Source organism: Colletes latitarsis, chromosome 1 (assembly GCF_051014445.1).
Source record: "Colletes latitarsis isolate SP2378_abdomen chromosome 1, iyColLati1, whole genome shotgun sequence".
Taxonomy (NCBI): domain Eukaryota; kingdom Metazoa; phylum Arthropoda; class Insecta; order Hymenoptera; family Colletidae; genus Colletes; species Colletes latitarsis.
This window is the reverse complement of record NC_135134.1, coordinates 38,730,733-38,742,779: the sequence shown is the minus strand read 5'-3', so window position 1 is coordinate 38,742,779 and position 12,047 is coordinate 38,730,733. Positions and strand designations below refer to the sequence as shown.

The following is a 12,047-nucleotide window of genomic DNA, read 5'->3' as shown; positions in this document are numbered from 1 at the left end:
GAAGGGATTGAATTTGAACGGTTCTACTCACCACATCGATGAGCTGCGATAGCTTGAGCTTAATGCACACGCGTAGTACGTCCGAGGTATTCACAACGGGGCGCACTAGTTTGTTGTAGTTAGATAGCAGGTCGTCGTAAAGGCGTTTTGCATCCGGATTGCCGGCGACAGCGCCGTGAACCACCAACGCCGAGAGGAACCATACGCGCAGTGTTTCCCCTATTATGGGGGGCATCATTGTCCCCTGATTCCTCCACTATGATCAACGCACACGCCCCCTTTGAACTCTCGCTCGACCACGCGAACCGCGAACCACGAATCTGGAAAATACACCAAGCAAGATGTAAGTTTAGTTTTCCTTTTTTAAATTAACCCCTTAATGGATCTGTGTTCTTTGCTCGATCCGTTTCTAACCTAAACGACAACGAGTCTTTTATAAATTACCGTGATTGCGTCCTACGGTTAGAACAGCATAAACTGAAACGTAGAACGGGAAGGAAAACAATTTATTTTCACCCCTTAAACTCGCTCCTAAAAGCACATCTGTCAGACAGGAGTAAACAAATACAATATTATGTTTCGTCGTCAGAAATGTATATAAAAAGGACATAATACTCTGTACACTGTCGCAATTCGTAGAATGGCGGACGTCGAATTGAAAACTGGAAGCGAAACCGCGATAAAACATTTGAAGATGGCGGAACGACGGAGATTAGTCCCGGGGATGTTTCAAGAGAATGGAATATTTTTTATAAAGGCGTTCGATTCACGTTGGAACGTTTCACGGATACCAGAAATTTAAAGAACAAAGCTGAGAGCCAGACCTGAAGTTTAAAGTTTGAAGAAATAAGTAAATTATACGTAGTTTTTAAAAATAGCCAAGAGTTAAATAATTATGGAAAAATAAATCGAGTGTCAATGCTTGCTATAAAAAAGATTTGTAATTTGTAACATGATAAACATGATTAAAAAATTGTTAGCATCTCGAAAACAACCTAATTCTCTGATACTAAAGTGTCTATGCATTATCACGATTGCAGTGCTATTTCCGGAGATATGTATTCAAGCATACTTCGATACATTCCACGGATAGATCGCTGGTAGGCTTGTCATAACAGAGTAATCTGGAATCATGACAATTCGAATAATTGGTTCGAACTGACCGAATCGTATGCAGGGCTTGAGATTCCAAATTACGTTAACATTCGGGTATAGAGCAACCGACAGTTTAAATCAACTTGAAAGTACATAAAGACAAACATCTTGAGTAATGTTTTTTAATAAAGACCGCGATAAATATTTTATTTACACTGTAAATATTTCATAACGAAAAAATATACGTCGAAAATATGACTTTGTTTTTGAGAAAAGGATTTTAAAATTTCATTAATCACACGTGCAATAGAGCACGATTTATTATATAGAAATCAGTGTGAGTAGAAATAACGATTAATGGTCAGACGGGCCAAATAAATTGTATCCAATCACCCGATATATTTTTTAAATTGATATGAATTTAAGTAGAAAGAATACGTTAATGGTCAGACGGATGAAATAAATCGTATTCAATCAACCAATATATTTATAAAACCTATTATATATCAATTTAAGTAGTAATTTAAGTAGAAAAGTAAGTGAATGGTCAGACGGATCAAAGAAGTCGTACTCGATCGCCCAATATATTTATAAAATCAATTGTTTGTAAAACAATGCAGCATATGAAAATTGAATTTTACATTTTTTACTTATTTTACCGTGTAGAATCACTATATCTACCATAGAAAACGTTACAGTACACAATTTTGTAAACAGAACAATATCTACTAAGAGTAAAATTTTTTCGGTCACGGAGTTTTCTAAATATTATATTTCTATAACTCTGTCGACGCTTAGCTGTATTTAAAATAATTTGTTTTCTACGACAGTTGTCACAATAGGTTTATTTGTTGTTCAGCGACATCTTTTCGCTTCCGTTTCTCTGAATCTTAAATTCGCCAGGTTTTTAACACCTCTTTTTTAGCGCGAAACGCTGGCAGTAGCGCTCTGAAAATATTATTCTCATATTTTATGAGATAAACTGTGTTTAAATCTTCTAAATGGTAGGGGGTATAAAAGCTTGGCAAGAATTGCCGGGATACTTTTCATCGAATCCTCAGCTTCTCAGAAAAAATGGCAACGTGACTGAGTTATTTCTCATCCACGAAATCGAGCTTTTATTTATTCAAAAATATTTATCGTTAATTGTTTCGACCAGTTGTCGTTTCACAATATGAGATTTGAAAATTTCCAGTGGGCACAGGAAATATATAAAATTCATTGATTAATTAAAAATATTAAATAATATAGTTCTGGAGTAAAATACGAACAATATTCTATATACATATACAGAATGGGCCAAATAAAGTTTCAAAAGCTATTTTCTCCAAAATTGCTGCAGTTATCAATATTCAATTTTCAGTTTTTAATTGAATGGAGTGGACTAATTATTTGATACAAAACGAGTTTTTTGGAGACAGCTACCGGGAGGACAATTTTTTTTAAATGAAACCTCGTATTAATTATTTTTCTATTTAGAAAACTCTTAATAACATTTTTTCTTTATTCGATATAATTAAGTTCTGTCATAAAATGCTAATATTTTATATACATGTACAGAGTACTATTTAGATATTGTTTTAACTACAATCTTTTGTGTCTATTTATTAAATGGCTCTGGAATTTTATCAATATATCAAACAACTGTTTTAAATTGATACCAGATACATCAACCTTTGATATCAATATTTTTTTACTTACAGTCTATTTTTTAAATGACTCTTACATTCTAACGAAAGTTTCATACGATTTTAAATAAAATAAATTTTGACAGGACTCGTGAAATTCCAAGAGTCTATAAAAATAAATTCCACGACAAGTTTCGCGTTATCCAGTTTCCAAGTGGTCCAAAAAACAAACCCTCGTCCTCTTGGAAAATTTGTTTGCCAGTCAAAGTGGTAATAAATGCCTCGACAAGCTCGACGCGATAAGGTTTAACACGAGTGCTCGCCTTTCTGCCATGAATCAAGGACCAACGATTAACCAAGTACGGTCTCGACATCGAGCGTATTCTCGCGAGCTACGCGCAAAAGATATGTCACGGTTGCGAACGACACCCTGTTAAGGAGATCATTACCCAAATAGCCATAATAGGGGTAACCAAGTGAGGTTTCGAACGCTAAACATTAAATAGCAGCGGTGTAATCGACTGGAAATTAATGGAAACTTGATGACGACAAGCATCGTCAAATTTAATTATGTTCCAGCGGTAGAAAGTTTATCGATAAAGTAGCTAACCGTATTTAGAACGAAATCATGCGTTTCTAAAACCTAACGTACATACGTTAGTATTGTGAGACACTCAGAATATTTTTTTATATTTTCTGAGCACCAATTCTCAGCGCCTCCATTTTCTCTATTCTCGATCGTAAGATATTCGAGTAAATATCGCCCTGATTTGGAGGGTAGACTTTACCCCCCTTGATGTGGATACTCTGCCAGTGCATTAAATTTAAAAATTGACTTTTGTTAGACATAGCGAGTTTAATATTCGGAAATAAAATTCGTAATTCGTCAGGAGGAAAATGAAGTTTGGAAAGAAATGGGATATGGAGGCTCCGTGTATTGCGTTGCGTGATAAGTAATTTTTCAAAGATAAGAGTAAACTGAAGAGTTGCAGAAGCTGTACGAATATAAAAGCAAGACCAAAATGGGAGATTGATCAAATTAGAGTCGATTATTATTTGCCTGACCATAAAAAATAAACTGAAGAGTAAACTGAAGAGTTGCAGAAGCTATTCGAATATAAAAGCAAGACCAAAATGGGAGATTGATCAAATTAGATTCGATTATTATTTCTCTGACCATAGAAAATAAACCGAAGAGTAAACTGAAGAGTTGCAGAAGCTGTTCGAATATAAAAGCAAGACCAAAATGGGAGATTGATCAAATTAGAGTCGATTATTATTTGCCTGATCATAGAAAAGATTAAGAAAAGAGTGGCGATTACAGTCAGAATCGAGATGGCGAACGAAAGGTGGTTGATTTATCAGGAATAGAGGGAAACGCGAGTGCAAGCGTCGCTATTAAAGGACAACGAAGCGATGCATCGTTTCCGAGCTCCGCATTCCGAATCGTCGAACGACTGATTGATTCGCGTATCTCGCGGAAGGCCATTAGAGGAAAGTACGCTGGAACTCGACGAGATAACCGCCGGATGTAAATTCAAGCCTATATCTGACAGCGTTTAATCCGATTTTCAACGATCGTTATGCAGGTTGTCTGATCAGTCCAGGTGAACCACTCGTCGGTGTTGGGATTAGGATTATCTCGATGGATTTCCCCACTTCGATATTAAGCTGGCGACTCGTACGTTTTCGATTCGCGAATTGCGTTGCGTAATGGCATCCCGCGTAAACAGAGGACTTTATCATCTTGATCGAGTAACATTAAACGTCGTAAATATTCCCGACCTTTGCCAGCTAGCTGCTAGTTGTTTATCGATTCCTCCAACTCCGTACGAATCGCGACAGATCGACGATAAAATTTTCAAGATTGGCGACGTTTATTGGATACGCGTCCACCTCCATCATCCGAACTTCTCTCGTCCAAATGCTCCATTATCCAATCGTTCGAACGTTTCGTAATGAAGCATATATTTGCGGAATAACAAACCCTCCACTGTTAAACAGTTCTACTTAAAACACCCAATATGAATATTATAGAATTATAATCGAAATTAATACAATACAAAAAACTTGAATTTTTTATTACTAATTTTTTGTGAAAAGATAATAATTTTTTAAGTTAACATTTTCTACTGTAAATTGTATTTACAATGTTTATAGTATCTGATACATTTTTTTATTACTAAACGGACAATATAATCCCTTTGTTTTGACATTATTTGATATCTTCTAAAAGATTTTCAAAGTACTGAATTTAGAAATGTACCTCCAAAATCGGATTTCCAATGTTTCCTGAACAAAAATTAAATTTTACATTTCTAGTATTTAGTTGTGATATTCTTCTTTCTTAATCCAATTTTGTTAAAGTAGACGTTAAAAAAGACATGTTAAAAAAGTAAAACAAAAAAGATCGAACGTGCTCAAAGGTGTGATTAATTTCGAAGCGTAGCAACTATTCGTCAACAACATCCGCGAAACGAATACGTTCGCGATCGAGCCGCGGCGTAAAGTACAGTTGCAATTAAAAACTCCTAAAGCGTACCATGAATAATATTACGTGTCCCTGTCGTGAAAAAGAGTGGCAAACGACCATGCGAAATAACGGATACGAGCGTCGTTAGGAGAGAGTCGGATTATTCGTACGCGTCTCCGTACCTGGCTGGGGATTTGAATTACCCGTACGAGACTAAATTTGCTCCTCTTCCAGGCATCGTAACTTGCCGATGGGTGGCCCGCGCGTCGTATTTCAAGCCGATGTCACCGCACGCACCGATACACAAGTGGAAACGTGAATTTACGATGGATCGCATACATGCGCTCGGCAACGACGAAGGATCGATCAACACTCCGGCTCTCACCTACGGGTCCCTGCCAGTCTACACAGCCGCGAATGTCTAATTACTTTTACGCTACTAACTGGGTCAACGATATTTTATTTCGGATAATCGCGGGTCCCCCGGAGAAGGTGACCCTCTTTCCGCGAATCGCGCGACGTCTTCGTGACACTCGCCAACGATTCCTTCCTTCACTCGTCTCTATTTCTACCGGTCTCGATTTGTGGCGGGCTTTGCCACATCCTAACTCCAAGGAGCTCGATCGAAAACGCCCCTGTGGCTTTTCGATTCTACGGAACGATTGTCAACAAACGAGACCTTAACAAAGAGGATTGTTAAACGTGTCGTAGGGGCGAGCAGGCCCTGGAAATAAAATGCACGGCTCCCGGGGTAATTCGATCTTTCGAAATTCCCTGTTGTCGCTCGGGTAAACGAATTACGGCGGCCAGGGGGACGAAAAATCACTGAAACCTCGAAACGTCGACGCCGCGACGGTTGACAAGTTGACACTGACCTAACCTCGCGCGCTCCAGGCCACGCCGGTCTCGAAGCAACTTCCGAAACCGCTGTACACTCGTACGCACTGCACCCACGACTGAACAACGGGGGGGTTCCTACTCCTCGTTCTGGAGTTGGAAGATTTTGCCCGGCCGGCGGCGCCACTGGGCACGCACACGTACCGAAAGAGTTTGCGGGAGCGTGACGGGGGATGGCCAACAACTGAAGAGAGAGAGGAGGACAGCGAAGACTCAGGCAGGAATCTGGACCAATCCTGCGCGCGCAACGACGATGCCTTGACGTATGCACGCGACACGAGACATTGGTACAGTAGTCCGCAAGGTGCGAGCTCAACAAAAAAGGTGTCGACGCTCCGCCCACGAAAGGCTTCGCCCGTTGAAAGGATTAAACCTTTTCTTCGAATTACACGGACCATGGGCCCACATTTTCAATTATCCAAAATGTATCATTAAAAAATATCTTCGATCATTTCGATCGCAAATATAAGTAGACAATTCTTGAAAACAACGTTGGAAGATGCAAGTATTAATACTGATATCTTTCCCACAGTAACCTGTCGTATTATAAATAACGACCTTTGATCGAAGGCACATGTTATTGAAACAACAAAATTTTCCTTGATATCGTACAGTTTCCCCAATTTGTCTTGTTTGTTAGTCAAACTGTATATTTGAAAGATGGAGAGTAACTGTTGGTTAATTCAAACTTAAAACCAGCAACAATTGTAGCCATTTATATGTTCTACCTTATGCCTTATTGTTTCTTGTTATGTCTTGTTTCCGCAATTTGTCTTGCTTGTTAGTCAAACTGTATATTTGAAAGATGCAGAGTAACCTTTTGTTTAACTTAAACTTAAAACAAGCAACAATTGTAGCCATTTATATGTTCTATGCCTTGTTTCTCCATCCAAAGAATCTAGATAGGACTTGAATCCGGCCCTAGTGTCGGCCATGTTGAAACAATTATTTTCTTCTCGTCTAAAAGTTGCGTATCTTTTATCAGTGTTAATGATCGCGTGATTCCAAACTCCTTCAAGTGTTGACTAAATAAATTTTGCACTAAATTCTTCCCAAGTTTGGCGTCTTACATAAATTCCACCGTCAGATTCTGGACGATCGAATCCACTTTCCGTCCGTAAACACAACTTTCGACCGTTCTTCCATCCAGTTGATATGGTCTTTCGCAAACTGAAATCTCACGCGCCATTTCTTCTCAGATATCAATGGTTTGTGCCACTTTGCCTATCAGATTAAACTCGCATAAACGACATTGTATGCACATTGATTTCATTATCGAGCCGTGACAATGTTTCATTATGAATATCAACGGACTTGAAACGATCGGTTTCCGGCAAACGATGGAATCGGACGATTTTATTTATTATATTTGTCAGCGGCTTTTTTAAAAGTCGCTCGACTCAAAATTCATTCACGGCCGATTACTTCGATCAAACGTTACTCTATTTCTGTTGTATTTTTGTTTCTCCGATCGCCGGTAGTCGATTCACCTAAGTTCGAATCAAGGACAATCGTCCTTAATGATTCTATTCTTCGCACAGCTTCGGTTTTTCTTTTCCTTCCACGATCCATTTGCTTAGAGAAAATACTATACACTACAGGTCAACTGGAACTGAAATGTGTGTGATTCGTCGCTATAACAATTTCTGACAACACTGTTTAACACACACACTCAATTTGCATACAACTCTTTCCAATATGATCGTTATTATAATAATAAGAGATGGTATAGGAATAAAAATAAAATGCACATTTTCAACATCTATGTTATCTTACAAATCTATGGGATAGAAACTAATTAAACGATACAATGATATTTTTACAGAAAAATATAAACACAGTATCACGACTTACATTAAATATAATTTACATACAAGGTGTTCCATTATTCGTAATGCCGTTGTAGTAGAAAATATTCATTTTATTTGTACATAATTAAAAGTATCGTTACATTGAATAAACTTATTACAATTGTAGTAAATTTTAATGCTTCTTGACAAGCCGGCTACAAGATTCTTACATTGCTGTCTTTGAATACTTTCTCACACCATCGTTACGTCTGTCCATGATTGAAGACTGCTTCTTGAACCAGGTTCAAAATTAGCCATCGATCTTTTAAGTAAACCCCATAGGTGTTTATAGCGGTGGCCAATCAAAAACTCCAAACCTCCGATTCATCAATCACTGTTTCATGCACTTTGCCATGAGTTTGGGGTTATTATCGTGCATAAAAGTCCCGATACTGTTTTACCCTACTTTTCCAAGCTTCCTAATGAACCATTTGCTAGGATTCTTAACACATGACTTAGCAGTCATTGCATCTCCAGTTTCTTCATAATATAACCACCCCCAAAGTTTACATCCCACCCCAAAGTAATCAACTTCGGTCTCGTCAGACCATATTACTTTGCTCCAGTCAACAAAATCGCCATATTTTCTGGGAAACTAAAATTCACTAATTCAGAAACTACAGCAATAAAATTTACAAGAAACGTAAAAGGAATTTACAATTTAAACAAAACTGATAAACGGATTACCACGATTGAAATGAATACTTAATAATTCTCTATAAAAATTCGGTGACCCCCATGAGTCTATGGCCTCCTTAAAGGTCACTGAGCACGCTATTGAAACAAAGGGTTGCAATTTGATTTGAAGAATTGTCCAGAGCATGTTTTTAGGTTCGAAATCATCGAGCAGTTTGCTGCTAAGCGGGTGGATTAAGGCGAACCGAAAGAAAGAAACGGCGAAGCAAGAGTAGTTCGCGAAGCGAGAGAAAACTGTGAAGAGAAAATAGTAAGGAAGGGTCGTTCCAATTCAGCGGCGCTCATTTATCATTGAACCTCGAATGCCAATCTCCTTCTCGCTGAATCGAGAAATAGAAAAAAAGAGGGTAAGCGTAAAATGAAGGGTAAAAAGGCTTGAAAAGTTCGACCGAATTATTTGTCAAGTATTAAAGTACTTTTAATTCATCCGGCGGCCATTGTACTTCGGAACTCTCGAATAGGCCTGGTCTGACCTAGAAATCGACATGTTCGATTCGTCAATCAATCCCTCCAACCTTTAATTAGCTCGAAATGACCAAACTTTATTTCGTTTTGACCGTTATTTGTGTAATTAGCAATAATAGAATTCATTTATTCCCAATTTATTTTTCCTATTAATTGTTATTGTATTTCTACGTCCCTATAAATTGTATGCAAACAAAGAAATTATATTAAGGCAATAATATCTAAAATTTATTTATAGTGAGACCACATGATTGTAATCAGAAGTATTGCTTATTTCTTATTTTACTATGTTGTCTTAGAATATAAAAGACAAACAAATATAAATCATTATATAAATAAAAATTACTTTTCCCTTTGTATGTTTTAAAATGATAAGTTTATTATATATTATTTTCTACCAGTACAGTATTTTTTATATAGTTATACAAATTATTTATTCATTCTTAAATTGAAAACTTAATTTGTATTACATAAGCATATGCTTAAAATAACTAAAAGTTTTAAAACGTTAAAAATATAATTAATTAATATTAGAAAATTTTTGAAGAGATTTGTTATTATATTTTCTTAAATAATTAAAGAAAATGTTAAATAACAAAATGCTTCAGTAACTTATAATTGTTGAGAGAAGCTATTAGAAAGTACTAAAAAAAAATTTTTAATTTTAATATACGAAATCGTTAAGAATAATGAAAATAATAATAAAAAAAATTTCACTATTACTCTTTACTTCTATCCAATTTTGTTTTGCTCGAAAATATCAATTTATTTTTAATTTGTCGCTGAAGAATGGTGATAAAGGACAAATGTCGGAGTTAACCTATTTTATGATATATAGAAATGTCACAGTATCTATACTTTATTATTTTTATATAATGAAATTAATATTATATAACATAATTGTAAAAAAAATATTCAAACGATACCAATGGCAGCCAAACCGTTGCATACGTTTTCAAACGTGTTCCGATGAAGCAGATGATTTCTTGGTAAAATGCGTTTCGATTTTTTAGGGAAATTCACTCTTCAAACCTTTTCCAAAAAATCCACGGCTCCAAAAGAAATCACTAGAATTATTTGAATATTTCTTTTTATTATTATTGCTGTTAGTATTAATATACAGGTAATTACTATATTAATTATTATGGAAATAGTATTTCATATATATCAGATATTCGCACGAATAATGTAATTGTTAAAAAGTTAGAATTAGATACACTACTATAACTTTGTTAAAAATTTACCATTAAATTCTAATCTGTACTACAATATGTGTTCATTTCTTGTATTCTTCATATCGTAACATCATAATTCATTATTTAAAACTCTATCAACTCCTAACGGTGCTGTGAATAAAATTATAAATGATGCATACGAGAACGAATAGAACACTGAAGTGGCATTCAACTTTTTATCGTCAGATGGAGCTACGGATGGTTTGCTATATGATTGGATATTTTGGTGTGTCCAATCATAGTCGAGAACAAATTTTTGCAAATGTTACTAGTCACCTTCTAATTTGACCATCGAGTCTGGAAAATGTACTAATTTAATTATATTTAAAAATAAAATATTCTTTGAGTTAAAGTTTCTAATACATTTTAATTTTAATACATTATTAAATCGTTGATTAAATAGGTACATATTTCAACTTTACATTTAACCATTGAATTCGTTCATCTTAGTCATAGTTAATGGTTGAAAGTATCGTGCGCGATGTCTTATTGTGATTCTCTACTAACCAAGTTTATCTTTGATAACGTAAAATATTTTTAAAGACTGTTTAATAATATCTAGGTAAGCAATGCCAAAATATTATTGTGATTATTGTGACACATATTTGACACACGATTCGCCGAGTGTACGAAAAACCCACTGTCAGGGTCGAAAACATAAAGACAATGTCAAATATTTCTATCAGAAATGGATGGAGGAACAAGCTCAAAATCTAATTGACGCCACAACGGCGGCATTCAAAGCAGGAAAAATTGCATCCAATCCGTTCGCAGCAAATAAAGGTGTAGCAATTCCACCACCACCGAATCTTGGACCTCGACCTGGAGTACCACCCCAAGGTCCACCAGGTATGATGCCACCTCCAGGAATGCACCCTGGTGGTCCAATGGGTCCAGGAGGTCCAATGATGATGGGACCCCATGGACCAATGCCTCCGATGATGGGTATGAGACCACCGATGATGGGTCCTATGGGGCCAATGGGACCGATGATGGGACCTATGGGACCGATGGGTCCAATGAGACCCCCAATGAATGGACCACCACTACCTGTAGGAGGGCCATCGTCGATGAAGAAATAATGAAAAGAATGTGTATTATATTTTCATTATTCCAATTATATTGATACATGTAACTCATTAAATATATGTACATATAACTCTAACAGAGTAACAACATGTATGTATAATTTTGTTTGACAATTCGTAATATTTTTAAAACGTTGAAATACATACATTTTTACAACTCTTACAGACTATATAAATTTAAGTAAAATCGTAACTTGAATCTGAATCTTTATTCCGGTATTATACCATCAAAGCTATACCGAAATCGATTATTATCGAAATAAATATCCATCGATATTACTTCGAATGTAGAAATTCGGTCTAACGACTTTTCCCGCTTTCATTGCGAACTCGTAGACCGATCTTCATTCGTTTACATTTAAAATTTTCTTTATTGCCAAATGTGCTATTCTATTCCAGTAAACGATAAACTAACCGTGAGAATCCTATTCTGAAATACAATGTCTATCGTAAAAAGGTAATACTTCATGTTTTTGTGTTAGAGCAGTTTCGATAAGAAAGTAATATTGGTTTTAGGTCTCTACCTAAAATAAATTTTGGGAATTTTAAGAAATAGTAAAATTGATAAAATTGTCGGTATAAGTCCTCGATTTGAACATGATTTTTGTACATGATAAAAT

General features: G+C 36.0%; 2 protein-coding genes across 5 annotated transcripts in view; one reads left to right on the top strand and one right to left on the bottom strand.

The window, feature by feature from the left end:
- Positions 1–6,158, bottom strand: part of Nachralpha4 (nicotinic acetylcholine receptor alpha4) — a 156,504-nt gene extending 150,346 nt beyond the window's left edge. For 3 of the 4 annotated variants that reach the window (XM_076769302.1, XM_076769310.1, XM_076769320.1), the window contains exons 1-2: positions 6,072–6,158; positions 32–320 (exon numbers count right to left, since the gene is read on the bottom strand). In XM_076769302.1, coding sequence (XP_076625417.1) covers positions 32–238 — 207 coding nt within the window. In that variant the 5' untranslated portion in view covers positions 239–320; positions 6,072–6,158. Of the gene's footprint in view, positions 1–31; positions 321–6,071 lie in introns of those variants that run through there. The other variant, XM_076769329.1, reaches the window with a different exon arrangement.
- Positions 6,159–10,794: 4,636 nt separating this feature from the next.
- Snrnp-u1-c (small ribonucleoprotein particle U1 subunit C) lies at positions 10,795–11,586 on the top strand. The gene has a single exon (XM_076763047.1). It carries the CDS (start codon positions 10,909–10,911, stop codon positions 11,419–11,421), a length of 513 nt encoding a protein of 170 aa, XP_076619162.1. The 5' UTR covers positions 10,795–10,908; the 3' UTR covers positions 11,422–11,586.
- The last annotated feature ends 461 nt before the right edge of the window (positions 11,587–12,047 follow it).